Source organism: Stegostoma tigrinum, chromosome 31 (assembly GCF_030684315.1).
Source record: "Stegostoma tigrinum isolate sSteTig4 chromosome 31, sSteTig4.hap1, whole genome shotgun sequence".
Taxonomy (NCBI): domain Eukaryota; kingdom Metazoa; phylum Chordata; class Chondrichthyes; order Orectolobiformes; family Stegostomatidae; genus Stegostoma; species Stegostoma tigrinum.
The window spans coordinates 35,725,014-35,739,976 of NC_081384.1; the positions used below are offsets into that span (position 1 = coordinate 35,725,014).

A 14,963-nucleotide genomic window follows, 5' to 3' on the forward strand; every position below is an offset into this window, starting at 1 on the left:
CTTCTTTCCCTTTTAATATTTAGGGATGTAGATAATTAGGTCCAAGCGATTTATCCCCTACTTTAACTCCCATTAATTTCTCCAGTTCTTTTCTTTAAACTAACCTTGATATACTGAAGCTCCTCTTCTATACACATCTGTAGATTCTCCATTATTTCTGGGAGGTTTTTTAACATTTCCTTCTGTGTAGGCATTCACAGTATTTATCTGGTCTCTCTGCCATTTCCTTATTTTCCATTATAAATTCTCCTGACTCTGCTTGTAATGGACCCATCTGTATTTCTCACTTTTTCCTCAGGAAGCTTTCCAGTTATTTTTATGTCTCTTGCTTACACACACGTTCACTTTTATTTAATCTTTCTTTTGATTTTCCTTTTCAGAATTCTAAATGCTCAGAATCATCAGAGTAACCTTATTCTTGATAATTTAATGCTCAACTTCTAATACAGTCCTTGATTTCTTTCACCAATCATTGTTGGGAGACATATTTTTGCTGGGCTTTGCACCTTAAAGGAATGTATTTTTTATTGTAAGTAGTGTTAGCTCTTCAAATTTTAACAATTTCCTGTCTATCATCATATCTTCTAATGTAATTTCCCAATGCACTGTAACCAGTTTTCCTCTTGTACCTCCGAAGTTTCTTTCCTTTACTTTTATGGGGCCCAACTTCTGACTGAAATAAATCATTTTCAAAATTAATACAAAATGATATCATGTTATGTTCACTATTTTCTAAATTTGCTTTTAGAGATCGCTGTGAATCAAGTAATAATTTACTACTACAAAATATATACTAAAATATTGTGTGTACTTGTCTGGGCACAGTACAAATCACTTTGGCAGTGGGACACAATCAGAAGGGAAAGACTTGTGTCTTACACGTGTCACTGTGGGTCTGTTGGTAACATGCTCACCTTTTGCGTCAGAAGGCTGAAGGTTCATGTTCTTCACTAAGGCTTGAATGCAGAAATCAGTCAGGCTTGGCACTGTTGCATCGAGGAAGTGCCGCACTCTCAAAGGAGCAGACTTTCAGGTGAAACATTAAACTGAGGTGCCGTCTGCCTGCCCAGCGACTGTAAAGAATTTTGACCCAGCAACAGTGAATGAATACTGGTATAATTCCAAGTCAGGATGGGGAAGAGGCATAGTTGGTTGGTTGATTTATTGTCACATGTACTGGAGTACGGTGAAAAGCTTTTGTTTATGAGCAGTACAGGCAGATCGTAGTAAGCAAGGGTGTACTGAACAGAGGTTGTAAAAATCTTAGACAGAGGCATGTAGGTTACATTGCACTAGGCGAGATCAATGTTAGCAAGATGAGCATTCTTTGAGGCTGGAGAGTCCATTCATCAGTCTAATAATGGATGGGAAGAAGCTGTTCTTGAACCTGCTGGTGTGTGTTGAGGCTTCTGTCTCTTCTGCCTGACAAAAGAGGTTGGAGGAGATCATTACCGGGGTGTGATGGATCTTTGATGACGTTAGCAGCCTTTCTACAGCAACAAGCCGTGTACATGGAGACAATGAGGGGAACGTGCAGGTTGTTTCCCTTTTATATTCCAGTTCTGTGGCCACCATTCCATGAGCCTGTTAGATTGCTTTTCATGGTTAAAGATGTGTCTCCTTTGGGTTTCCAAATCAGTAAGACAGTGGAAATGTACACTCAGAAGTTAGCACTGCTGCCTCACAGAGCCAGGGACCTGGGTTCGATTCCACCCTTGGGCAATTCTGTGTGGAATTTACACATTCTTCCTGTGCCTGCTTGTTCCAGTTTCCTCCCACAGTCGAAAGATGTGCACGTTAAGTGAATTGGCCATGCTAAATTGCCCATAGTGTCCAGGAATGTGCCGACTAGATGGGTTAGCCATGAGAAATATAGGATAAGGGTGTGGGTTTGGGTCGGACACTCTTCGGAGGCTGGGTGTGGACTCGATGGGCTAAATAACCTGCTTCCACAATGTAGAGATTCTATGAAGTGGTTGAACATTCTAGAGTTTTACTTGAACATCTTGGTGATCAGAGAACATTCTGAACAGAGGAAAGGACTAAGCTTTTTAGCTGTTGAGGCAGCTTCACCATTCAATTAGATTGTGGCTATCTATGACAGCACCACTTTCTCAGATCATCTCCATATCCTGTTGATGTCATTAGCCTCCAGAAACTATTGAAACAGACCTTACCCTTGGTATGTTAAAGGTGAAATAGGGAAGATAATGAAACACGATAAGCTCTAGAAGCACGCTGAAAATGTTGGCTTGGCTGTAGTTGGGGAGGCCAGCTTCCAGAGGAAATACTAGATTTCATCCTCGCTGTTTATTTCTGTTTCCTGGTTAAATTTGCATGCTGTTCTGCACTCTGTCTGTGCAGTGGTGGATGATCTCTGGTTGGTGTTTGCTATCATAAGGAGCTCTCTGATGAGTTGGTGGTCTCTACAGCTGGCACTGTTGCTGATTTCTACAGTTGGGTCGTGCAGTCTGGGTCCTACAGCATTGTGTGAAGATAGCTGCTTGCGTATGATACCAGAGAGATACAAACACCAGTGTACTTGGAACAGCCCCTCTTCCGCACCTACACAGGCCCCGAACACCACCTCTTCCTCCGTTACATTGATGACTGTATCGGCGCCGCCTCTTGCTCCCCAGAGGAGCTCGAACAGTTCATCCACTTCACCAACTCCTTCCACCCCAACCTCAAGTTCACCTGGGCCATCTCCAGCACGTCCCTCACCTTCCTGGACCTCTCAGTCTCCATCTCAGGCAACCAGCTTGTAACTGATGTCCATTTCAAGCCCACTGACTCCCACAGCTACCTAGAATACACCTCCTCCCACCCACCCTCCTGCAAAAATTCCATCCCCTATTCCCAGTTCCTCCGCCTCCGCCACATCTGCTCCCAGGATGAGGCATTCCACTCCCGCACATCCCAGATATCCAAGTTCTTCAAGGACTGCAACTTTCCCCCCACAGTGGTCGAGAACACCCTTGACCGCGTCTCCCGCATTTCCCGCAACACATCCCTCACATCCCACCCCCGCCACAACCGCCCAAAGAGGATCCCCCTCGTTCTCACACACCACCCCACCAACCTCCGGATACAACGCATCATCCTCCGACACTTCCGCCATCTACAATCCGACCTCACCACCCAAGACATTTTCCATCTCCACCCTTGTCTGCTTTCCGGAGAGACCACTCTCTTCGTGACTCCCTTGTTCGCTCCACACTGCCCTCCAACCCCACCACACCCGGCACCTTCCCCTGCAACCGCAGGAAATGTTACACTTGCCCCCACACCTCCTCCCTCACCCCTATCCCAGGCCCCAAGATGACTTTCCATATTAAGCAGAGGTTCACCTACACATCTGCCAATGTGGTGTACTGCACCATTGTACCTGGTGTGGCTTCCTCTACATTGGGGAAACCAAGCGGAGGCTTGGGGACCGCTTTGCAGAACACCTCTGCTCGGTTCGCAATAAACAACTGCACCTCCCAGTCGCGAACCATTTCCACTCCCCCTCCCATTCTTTAGATGACGTGCCCGTCATGGGCCTCCTGCAGTGCCACAATGATGCCACCCGAAGGTTGCAGGAACAGCAACTCATATTCCGCTTGGGAACCCTGCATCCCAATGGTATCAATGTGGACTTCACCAGCTTCAAAATCTCCACTTCCCTCACCGCATCCCAAAACCAGCCCAGTTCGTCCCCTCCCCCCACTGCACCACACAACCAGCCCAGCTCTTCCCCTCCACCCACTGCATCCCAAAACCAGTCCAACCTGTCTCTGCTTCCCTAACCTGTTCTTCCTCTCACCCATCCCTTCCTCCCACCCCAAGCCGCACCTCCATCTCCTACCTACTAACCTCATCCCACCTCCTTGACCTGTCCGTCTTCCCTGGACTGACCTATCCCCTCCCTACCTCCCCACCTATACTCTCCTCTCCACCTATCTTCATTTCTCTCCATCTTCGGTCCGCCTCCCCCTCCCTCCCTATTTATTCCAGAACCCTCACCCCATCCCCCTCTCTGATGAAGGGTCTAGGCCCGAAACGTCAGCTTTTGTGCTCCTGAGATGCTGCTGGGCCTGCTGTGTTCATCCAGCCTCACATTTTATTACAGTGTACTCTGGAAACTGGCAATTTGTTCAACCATGGGAGGGGGAAATAGAATGTATTATGGATAGCCTCATCAAAAGTGAAGAGCAGTCTCCTGTGACATAAGATCAAAGAGAGTTCTCTCATGCAGCCCTTGACATAATTAATTATTGTTAGTTACAGCATCCTGAACATTAATAATTTCCTTTAGCATGTAGATAGAGCCAACTCAAAAACTACTTACTTGCTAATAGTATCCACAATGACTCAGTCCTTAGTACAATGCTATGGATTCAAGCCTCACTCTGGAGACTTGAGCACAAAGTGTAAGGTGCTATGTACGGTGCAATACTGAGGGAGCGATCGGTGGCTCAGTGGTTAGCACTGCAGCCTCACAGCACCAGGGACCTGGGTTCAATCCCAGCCCTGAGTCTGTGTGGAGTTTGCACATTCTCCCCGTGTCTGCATGAGTTTCCTCCAGGTACTCCGGTTTCCTCCCACAGTCCAAAGATGTGCAGGCTAGGTAGATCGGCCATGCTAAATTGCCCATTGTGTTCAGGGGTATGTGGGTTATAGGGGGATGGGTCTGGGTGGGATGCTTCAAGGGGCAGTGTGGACATGTTGGGCCGAAGGGCCTGTTTCCACACTGTAGAGACTCTAATCTAATATAATCGAAATTGTTAAGAGGCACTGTCTTTTAGATGAGATTTGAAATCCTCTTCCCTTTCAATGATATAGATGATTCCTTGGTACCTGATGAAGAAAAATTGCAATATCATCCTCTGTTCCCCCATCAATATTTGTCCTTCAACCAACATTGCTAAAACTGTCAGTCAGCTCATTGCTGTTACATGTGCAAATTATTTACGTAACTTCATTCTAACAGAAAACACACTTCAAAAGTGCTTTTGTTGGCTTTAAACCTCTGGGCTATCTTGAGGTGATGAGAGGCATTGAAAGAACGCAAGCTAAACAGAAATTGCGGAAAGAACTCAGTTCTGAAGAAGGGTCACTAGACTTGACACATTATAGGGAGGCAACGGTTTAGTTTTATTATCATTGGACTGTTAATCCAGCGACACAGATAATGTTTTGGGGACCCAGGGTCGAATTGCAGCATGGCAGATGTTGGAATTTGAATTCAATAAAATATCTGGAATTAAGAATCTGATGGTGATGAATCCATTTTTGACTGATGGAAAAACCCATCTGGTTTACTAATGCCCTTTAGGGAAGGAAACTGCCATCCTCACCTGGTCTGGCCTACGTGTGACTCCAGACCCACATCGAAGTAGTTGACTCTGAACTGCCATCTGAGTAATTAGGGATGGGCAATAAATCTGCCTGGCTAGTGATGCCCTCATCCCCTGAATGAATAAAAATTAAAACAATTTTATTTCTTTCTCCACAGATGCTGCACTTCTCCAGCAATTTCTCTTTTTGTTTCAAACTTCCAGCATCCACAGTTCTTTGTTTTATTTAAGATGAATGCAAAACATGCAAAATTTTCAATTTCACAGTGAATGAAGGATTTCTTAATTTGATATGATTTATTATTGTCACATTAACTGAGATACAGTGAAAAGTATTGTTTTGCAGGCTATCCAGACAAGTCATATCTTACGTCAGGGTGACGGAATGTGGAATATGGTGTCACAACTACATAGAAAGTGCAGATAAAGGTCGGCTGTAATATATGAGGGGTCCGTGACATCATTTTGTGTAACAAGTGTGATTAATGTTCAGTAGTTCAAATGCAGGAGATATTTTGGTTGAGGATGGTAATTTGTTACTTCCCTTGTTAGATATCTGGATCAACCGGAAAACTAAATGTGATGCAGGCTGGCTGCCGTTTCAGTGCAACTGCTATCGGCTGAACATCGAGAGGAGGAGCTGGCAGGAAGCACAGAAAAGCTGTGTGAGGTCCGAAGGAAACCTGATCAGTATCCATCACCTGGCAGAGCTGGAATTTGTCCTGACCCAGGTCAAACAGGGTAAGGCTGCACAACTGTGTGTTGTCACTGACACTGGGAGCAGTGCAGACTGTGACACTTCTCTCTACCAAGGCTGAAAACTGAGAGGAGTCCTAATGAAGGGCTTTTAAGATTGTGAATGAATTCAATAGGGTCAGTGTACGAAGGATGTTTCTACTTGTGGGAAATCCAATGTTAGCATCCAGAAGTATTCGCTAGTTATTAATAACTCAAAATAATTCCACTAAGGAATTCAGGAGGTACCCTGAATTCCAGCACTGAATCTGCTGGAAATTTATTTAAGGTTACCACCAGGTGTAATTGGTGTGAGTAACTTTGGAGAGAAGCTAGATAAGTGTGAGAGAGAGAGAGGCATAAAAGGTGATAAACCATCCCCACTATCTCTGTGACTGTCATTGTGTAGCCACATACCCTCTGATAACAGGCAGCAATATGTATGTATCGTCAGAAAACAAGGGAACAGGAATTAAATAAAACACATTTTAAAGAAACTTCAACTTCCTCCCCCTCGATATTAGGGTTCAGAAGAACCTTGGAGCAATCAATCTGTCGATCTCAGAATTCGTCAGCCATCAATTATTGTTGGCTTTGCAGATTTTATTTCTCCACATGGATCACGAGGAGAGGTTACCAATGGATGGCATACGAATCAAACCAGCTGGGGCAGACTTTGGCCTCACTGCTCACAACAATGGCCAGCTTCTGAGTGCAGCATCTAGGGGAGATCTGCCAGTCACTGTGCTGCTGACCTCCTCTGCTGCCAAATTGCAGTACATGATGTGGAGGTGCTGGACCAGGGTGGGCAAGGTTAGAAATCACACGACACCAGGTTATAGTCCAACAGTTATTTGAAAACACAAGCTTTTGGAGTCTTCCTCCTCATTCATGTGTGAGTGAGACACATTGTATCTAACACAGAATTTATAAGTAAAATATCAAAGGGTCACAACCACTGCTGAGAATGTAGTAAACAAATCTAAAGTGCTGTTAAATCTTTAATCAGTTAGAAGGTTTTAATTTATTAATATATGTATGTAAATCCCCAAATTCCTTTGAAGTCACTGTCCTGAGAAAACTAAAGGTTTTATCAGTGTAAAGAAGAGGTGACATTTTAGGTCAGACAATGCATGTTAAGTTTGAGGCCTTGTTTAGCAAGTGTTAGTGTTTCAGTTTGGAGTCAGACTAATTCTTTTTCTAAGTAGGAATTTATAAAATGCCACATTGACTGACTGTCTATAAATTGTTATTGAACAATATAGAATGTATCTGCAAATACAAATTCCTCCCACAGATTCATGTGAGAGAGAGTGACTGAGAGAGTGAGGCGAGCGAGAGACTGTACAGTGTAATGCAATGTGAACCCAAGATCCTGGATGGGCCGTTGTCATGGGTAAAAAAAAAACTTGGCTATCAGCCTCTGCTCAATAACTCTGCATTGTCGTGTAGTGCTCCCCCACTCGGGGGGAGCATTCCTCTGTGGCAACTGCTGCACAGTGTCCATTCATCAGTTGTTGTAACTTCTACAAGGTTTCGTCTATATAAAGTGCCTTGGGGCATCCTTGCCTGCAACATATGAGGCAGACAACATTGGCTAAGTCACATGAATATTTTCTGAAGAAGGGTCTAGGTCTGAACCATCAGCCTTCCTGCTCCTCTGATGCTGTTTGGCCTGCTATGTTCATCCATCTCTACACCTTGTTATCTCACATGAATATCTGCCGTTCATGTAGTGGGTGGTGTTCCCACGTGTGATGGTAGTGTCCATGTCGAAAATCTGACATTTCTTGCAGTGGTTGCGATGACAATGTTCTATAGTGTTGTGGTCGATTGTTTTCCTGAAGGCTGAGTGGTTTGCTGCGAACAATGGTCTGTTTAAGGTACGGTGATTGTATGAAGGCGAGAAATAGAGGCAGATATTCATGTGACTCAGCCAACGTTGTCTATCTCAGACGCAGCTACAACAACTGATGAATGGACAGTGTAACATCCCCAGAAGAGGGATGTTCCCTCTTGGGGGGAAGGGGGTGGCGGAGCATTTCAGTGGTCATGGACATTCGGCCTCAGACCTTCAAGGTACACAACATCATAGAGTTGCTGAGCACGGGCTGGTAGCTAGGCTCAGTACCCATGAGGAGGCTTCACCTGGGGCCTTGGGTTCATGTTGTACTACAGTTGATCCCACCACATTTTACACTCTCATTCACATTCTTATTCACATGCATACATATACGTAAGCACTCACTCACACAAACACACAGGCATGCACTCCCTTGCAAACACACACACGCACTCACTCACTCACACAAACACATACTCACGACTCACTCACTCACACAAACATGCTTGCACTCACTCACACAAGCACATACACGTGCACTCCCTCGCAAAGCTGTCACCCATGCACACGGGCACCCTTGCACGCAGTCCCGCAAGCACGTGCACGCTCACACTCACATATACACAAAAATATACTGACTCACTGTCTCTCACTCCCACTCACGTGCGCTCTCACTCCCACTTGCGCAGTGAGGAGGTGATGGCCTAGTGGTATTATCGCTGGACTGTTAATTCGGCAACCCAGATAACATTCTGGGGACCGGGGTTCGAATCCCACCATGGCAGGTTGTGAAATTTGAGTTCAATAAATATCTGGAATTAAGAATCCAATGATGACCATGAATCCATTGCCAATTGTCAGAAAACCCCATCTGGCTCATTAATGTCTTGGAAACTGCCATCCTTACCTGGTCTGTAACTCCAGACCCTTTGCAATGTGGTTTACTCTTAACTACCCTTTGGGAAATTAGAGATGGGCAATAAATGCTACCTCGCCATCAATGCCCTCATCCCGTGAATAAATAAAGAAAATACTCTCATTCAATCACGCACTCATTCACACTCTCACTCACTCATACAGATCCTTCCTCATACACCCCGCTCTCTGTCCCATGCACACATGAATCTATGTGGTAAATTCGTATGTGCCGATACATCCTATTTTGTTCAAAAAGCATACAATTTATAGACAGTCGGTCAATGTGGCATTTTATAAATTCCTACTTTAGAAAAAACACAACCAGATTCTAAGCAAAACCTCACACTTAACATGCATTATCTGACCTAAAATGTGACCTGTCCTTTACAGTGATAAAACCTTCAGTTATCTCAGGACAGTTACTTCAAAGGAATTTGGGGATTTACGTATACATATTAATCAATTAAAACCTTCCAACTGATTAGGTTTGTTTAATACATTCTCAGCAGTGATGTGGCCCTTTGATCTTTTACTTATAAATTCTGTATCTGATACTACCTGTCTCACCAACACGTGAATGAGGAGTAAGTTGCAGTACAGCACATTGGTCACAAGTAGCCTGACTCCCTCTCACAGTCTGTAATGCTATGTTAATTAGTGAGCTGGCTGACCTTCAACCGTATAGAGGTTTTTGGGTTAATTTGCATTCTTTGAATGAGTCCGAGAGCTGAACCACTCATGGGAGTTCTGCCAGACATTAGTTCGATGTCCAACTGCGTGCTACTGTGCAACACACTGTGATTACTTTTCTGGTGTCCATATATCGCTGATGCACAAGGCCGTCCTCTCTTCCTTTGCTAGGCAGGGGGGACCAGTGTCTTCACTCCATTCCCCACCCCAACCCAGCTCCCCTGACAATGACACTGTGACATAAAGATGCCTCTTATGTCTTTTTTAAATCTCTCTCCTCCCACCTTAAAAATGTGCCATGGTAGGTGTCTTTTCCCTAGGATGGGGGATTTCAAGATGAGGAGGCACATCTTTAAGCTGAGAGGAGAGAGATTCAAAAAAGACCTGAATCACATTTTTTACACAAGCAGGTGTTTTGCATGTGGAATGAACTTCCTCAGGAATTGGTTGATGTGGGTACAATTACAATGTTTAAAAGACATTTGGATGGATATATGAATAGGATAGGTTTGGAGGGATATGAGCCAGGAGCAGGCACTTGGAACTAGTTTAGTTTGGAATTATGTTTGGCATGGACTGGTTGGACCGAAGGGTCTGTTTCCATGCCTTATGACTTTGTATGATTGCCACACAGAATCAATGGTAGTAGAGGTTACAGAACCAGAGCAGATACAAGCAGACTAAAAATGGATCAGTCATATGTAACTGAATGGAGGAAAAAGTGCAATGGACTGAATGGTGTCACCTTGTCCCAGTGCCTTGTATCAGGAAAAGGGAATCATTAAATCATGGAAATATGTTGATGAATGTTGGGTGAGGGAGGTGATTGGATAGGCGGGCATTGATCTCAAATGCAATTGAACGATTGTGACTTGAGGTCATGAACAAGATAAAGACATCCACACTCAACAGCTTTCAGGGTTGGGGCGGTGGTGGTGGAACGGATCGGAGCAAGCATTCCAGACTCTCCGTTCTCTTTGTGTGAAGAAATATTTCCTGGTACCACCCCTAAACATGCTGGCATGAATTTGAAACCTGAGCCCTCTTTAAAGGACACTTTCTTAGCTTGTTTGAAGGATGTGATCAGGTCAGATCACTACCAAGCCCTAATTATCTGGAGAAGGTCATGGTGAACCATAATCTTAAACCACTGCACCCACAGTACTTTTAGGGAGGGAGTTCCAGGATGTTAATCCAGTGACAATGAAGAAGCAGCAACATAAGGGCAGGTGGTGGTGTATTGGTGTGATGCCACTGTACCAGTATTCCAGAACCCCAAGCTAATGCCCTTGGTACATGAATTTGAATCCTACTGTGATGGACAGTAAAATATGAATTCATTTAAATGTCTGGAATTAATAGCTGGCTGGTGGCAGTCATTTCACCAGTCAATTATTATAAAATCCTATCTGGTTCATTAATGTCCATTTGGGAAGGAAACTGCCACCCTTAATGTGTCTGGCCTTGTGTGCCTCCAGACCCACAATAAATTTCAACTGCCCTCTGAAGTGGCCCAGCTGGCCATTAAGTTATATTTATCCAAGCTTTAAGCCTCAACTCTCAAACACCTCATTGTCCTCCCCATCATCTCCTGCTGGATGGGGTTTCTACTCAGTGTTAACGTACTTCTCTGCAGATAAAACAGGACCAAGTCTTTATTCCCTTTAGAGTCAGCCTGCCGCTGTGAATCTTCACCGTATTATTTTCTGTATTTAATATCTACTTTTAGTGGACATCATTTTGGATCGGCTCCTCATCTCAGAAACAGATTGGGTGTCAGACATTTCAACTGCTTTTCATGAAAGAACTGCTTCACTCAAGCATTGAACTAAACATTTAGCATTGTAAATAAACTGTGTTCCATGTGTGCAGCATCTTGTCTTAGTAGATCCCCGTTGTTACTTGATGCTGTGCTTTGGCGTAAAAGTTTGAGCCTGTCTCTCAGTTGTTAACATCTCATCTCTGAGTGAAAGATTGTTTGTTCGAGTCCAGTGTGCTGACTTGAGTCTGTAGCTAATTGATCTAATATAACCAACTCCTCTGAACTGCTTCCCATTTGATCCCCTCTCTGATCCCTCTTAATAGTGAATAGTTTTCCATTCCTTTTCAGACCTTGTTTCTACTCTCCTCTTTTCATTCTTGTGTTCAATCTATCCTGTCATATCCATTTATACCCTCCCTACAACACAAGCTAACCTTCTGAAGAGTCATTGGTGCAAACACTGTTGGGGATTGTTTACCTTGATCAGAACCAATGCCCACTGACTCTATTTTTATGGACCAGACCAAACCTCCTCAAAATATGTTCAGAAGATAATGCAGACCCTGACTTTTCTTAGCGTAAAGGTAAGTGTAAGGTGTTGCGTTCCAGATGCAAGTCAGTTGGTTAAACTGGTCAACATTAAGCAAAGCATGCTTTATTTTTACTCCACAGTTGAAATATGGACAAAATAAAAATAAAAGAATTAGCTTAACTACAAATCTATCAATGTTTTGTATTAACTACTACTAATTAACTGTTCCAATATAGTAACAATCCATAAGCACCCTTGCAAAGGCAAGTTCAGTAAACTAGATTGTCTCACAGGGATTCTCCCGGCTAGGGGGAAAACATCAAGAGAAAACTGTGTGTGTGTGTGTGTCTATGTGCACGCTTCAAGATCCCAGCAATAACTGCTACTGAAAAGCTAAAACTAAAGATCCTGGATCTGGGGAGCTTGACCGCACTCATTCAGGCTGCTTCTATTGTTCCAACTTTAAAACAAAACCAAAGGCCTCATAAGCTGTTTACTTTATTGGAATCAAGTAGACAGCTCATAACCTATGTCATAAAACCTCTCTTCAAACAAAAGGATAAAATACACTTCTTAAAGTCGTAGTACTCTCAAACTATCTATTCACATTTAGCCTGTTTTGTATTACTATTTCTGTGCTCACTAGACCATGGTAAAGGGAGTAATCCAGAATTGGCCCAATGACATCTTGCTTTTTAATTTCCTCCCAAGCTCCTGAAAAATCAGATAAAAAGATTTCAATCCTTGTATTCCAATGACATTGTTTCCCACATGGGTCATGATTTCGGGCTGTTTCCCTTCCCTTCCATTTGTTCTGCAGCTTCTCAATGGTGACATGTACCAGACAGCAGGATAATGGTCATTTGAATGAGCAGAATTTGAGGATTGAAGAAAAAACAGTTTGGTGAAATTTCTTGGTTAGTGTCTGGACTCTGCTGCTTGAGCATGTAAGGGAAGCATATTCAATTGTGGCTTTCAGAAGGGAATTAGATAAACACCTAAAGAGACAAAAAATTGCAGGGTTTTAGAGACATTCATCTATATGGCTGTGGTCAACTTGGCAAGAATTTTACAGCCTGAATAGCCTGTTTTTGTGCTGTGGTCGATTTATGATTTTATAAAAATCAATTTGGGAATGCCACACTCCTAGAGGATTCCAGTGTTGACATCAACTCCACATCCTGCTGGATGACCAACTGATGAGTATATATCTTCTCACCCTTCCTGTGAGTGTTGAGTGACCACTCCTGCAACATGCACTCCAGGAAATTCTCAACCTGCTATGAGAGATAGGAGCAGATTTTGGGCCATTTGGCACATTGAGTCTGTTCTGCCTTTCAGTCATGGCTGATGTGTTTCTAATGTTGCTAGCCAAGAGCCTGTCTATCTCTGTTTTAAATACACGCTGACTTGGCCACCACAGCCCTCTGCAGCAATGAGTTCCACAGATTGATCACCCTCTGACTGAAGAAATTCCTCTTCATCTCAGTTCTAAGGGGTCATCCCTTCACTCTGAGGCTGTACCCTTAGATTCAAGTCTTTCCTATTAGTGCAAACATCTCCTCCGCATCCACTGTATCCAGACCACTCAGTATTCTATAAGCTTCAATCAGATTCCCTCTCGTTTTCCTAAATTTCATTGAGTACAGACACTGATCCTCAACCGTTCCTCCTGTGACAAGCAGCTTATCCCCAAGGTTATTCTGGTAAACCTCCTTCGGACTCCCTCCAAAACTAGAACATCCTTTCTTAGATATGGAGCCAAATGCAGTCTGACCAGAGCCTTATACAGACTCAGCAGTACATCCCCGCTTGTGTATTCCAGTTCTCTTGAAATTAATGCTAGCATTGTATTTGCCTTCCTAACTGCCAACTGAACTTGCATATTATTCTTTGAAGAAATCTGAGCTATGATGCCCAAGTCCTTTTGTGCTTTAGATTTCCAAAGCCTTCTCCCCATTTAGAAAATAGTCTGTGCCTCTATTCTTCCTACCAAAGCACATAACCTTACAATTTCTCACATTGTATTCTGTCTGACACTTTGCCTACTCTCCTAGCCTGTCCAAGTCCTTCTGCAGCCTCCCTCAACACTACGTGTCCCTCCACATATGTTTGTATCATCTGCAAACATAGCAAGAATGCCCTCAGTTCCTTAGCTCATTAATGCCTAATGTGAATAGTTGTGGTCCCAACACTGTCCCTGATAGAATTCACTAGCACCGGCTGCCATCCTGAAAAATACCTCTGCGCCCACTGTCTGCTTTCTGCCAGTCAGCCTGTCCTCTGAGTACTGCAGTGCTTTCACCGTCTAAACCCTGAACTCCAGCTGAGTGAAGAATATGTTTGTCATAAGCCTGGATAATTTTGAAGCGAATGGAAAGAGCACTTGTTAATAATTTGGACAGGAGCCACCTTTTCATGACTGTCTCAGAGATAGTGGCCATGACTTTTCTTAGTAGAGCAGCATCCAGACTTACCAGGACCTGCTCTGGGTTTCCCACTTGGGCCTTTCAATGGGGCAGTTTTGCTTTCACCAGTTGCCTCCTCCCTACTGCAGTGAGTGCTTCAGACTTCACAGGGCATGTAACTGAAGATATTATTGACGTTGTAAAACTCAGGAATGGTCTCTGATTAAGTAATAAGGAGAAATCATCTGATTGCTTTTGTGCATGTTTATATGTATGTGCGTAGGTGTGTGTGCCTGAGGATCTGTATGTTTATGTTTCTAACTGGGTCTATATGTGTCTGGGGGATGGGGTGTATCCGAGGCTGTATACTTGGGAAGCGATGTTTTGGGGACATGGGGTTTTGTCTGGCTGGGGCTACATGTCTGGGTACAGATGTGTTTGGGTGCATGTGTCTCACAGGCTGTTTGGTTGAGCTCCTGTGTCTAGGGTGTGTGTCTCTGTGTGTGTCTGCAGCATCTGTATCTGGCATGTGTGTTGGAGAGCTTGTACATCAGGGTGAGGATGAGGATCTGTATATGGGGTCTGTGTCTGGGCTGGTGCATTTCTCAGTACGATATGTGTCTAGATGTGTCTGTCTTGAGGGTTATGTGGGTGAGGGTCTGTATCTGGGCTCTGTGTCTGGTGAATACTGCAGGGCAGCTGGTGATCACTCCATTTGTCAGCTCCCTGACTC

At 44.0% G+C, this 14,963-nt stretch overlaps 1 protein-coding gene across 1 annotated transcript in view; it reads left to right on the top strand.

The window, feature by feature from the left end:
* mrc2 (mannose receptor, C type 2) overlaps positions 1-14,963 on the top strand; it is a 248,976-nt gene that overhangs the window by 109,320 nt on the left and 124,693 nt on the right. Inside the window, exon 7 of the mRNA XM_048560554.2 lies at positions 5,895-6,083. Within this exon, the coding sequence (XP_048416511.1) occupies positions 5,895-6,083 (189 nt within the window). The remainder of the gene's footprint in view (positions 1-5,894; positions 6,084-14,963) is intronic.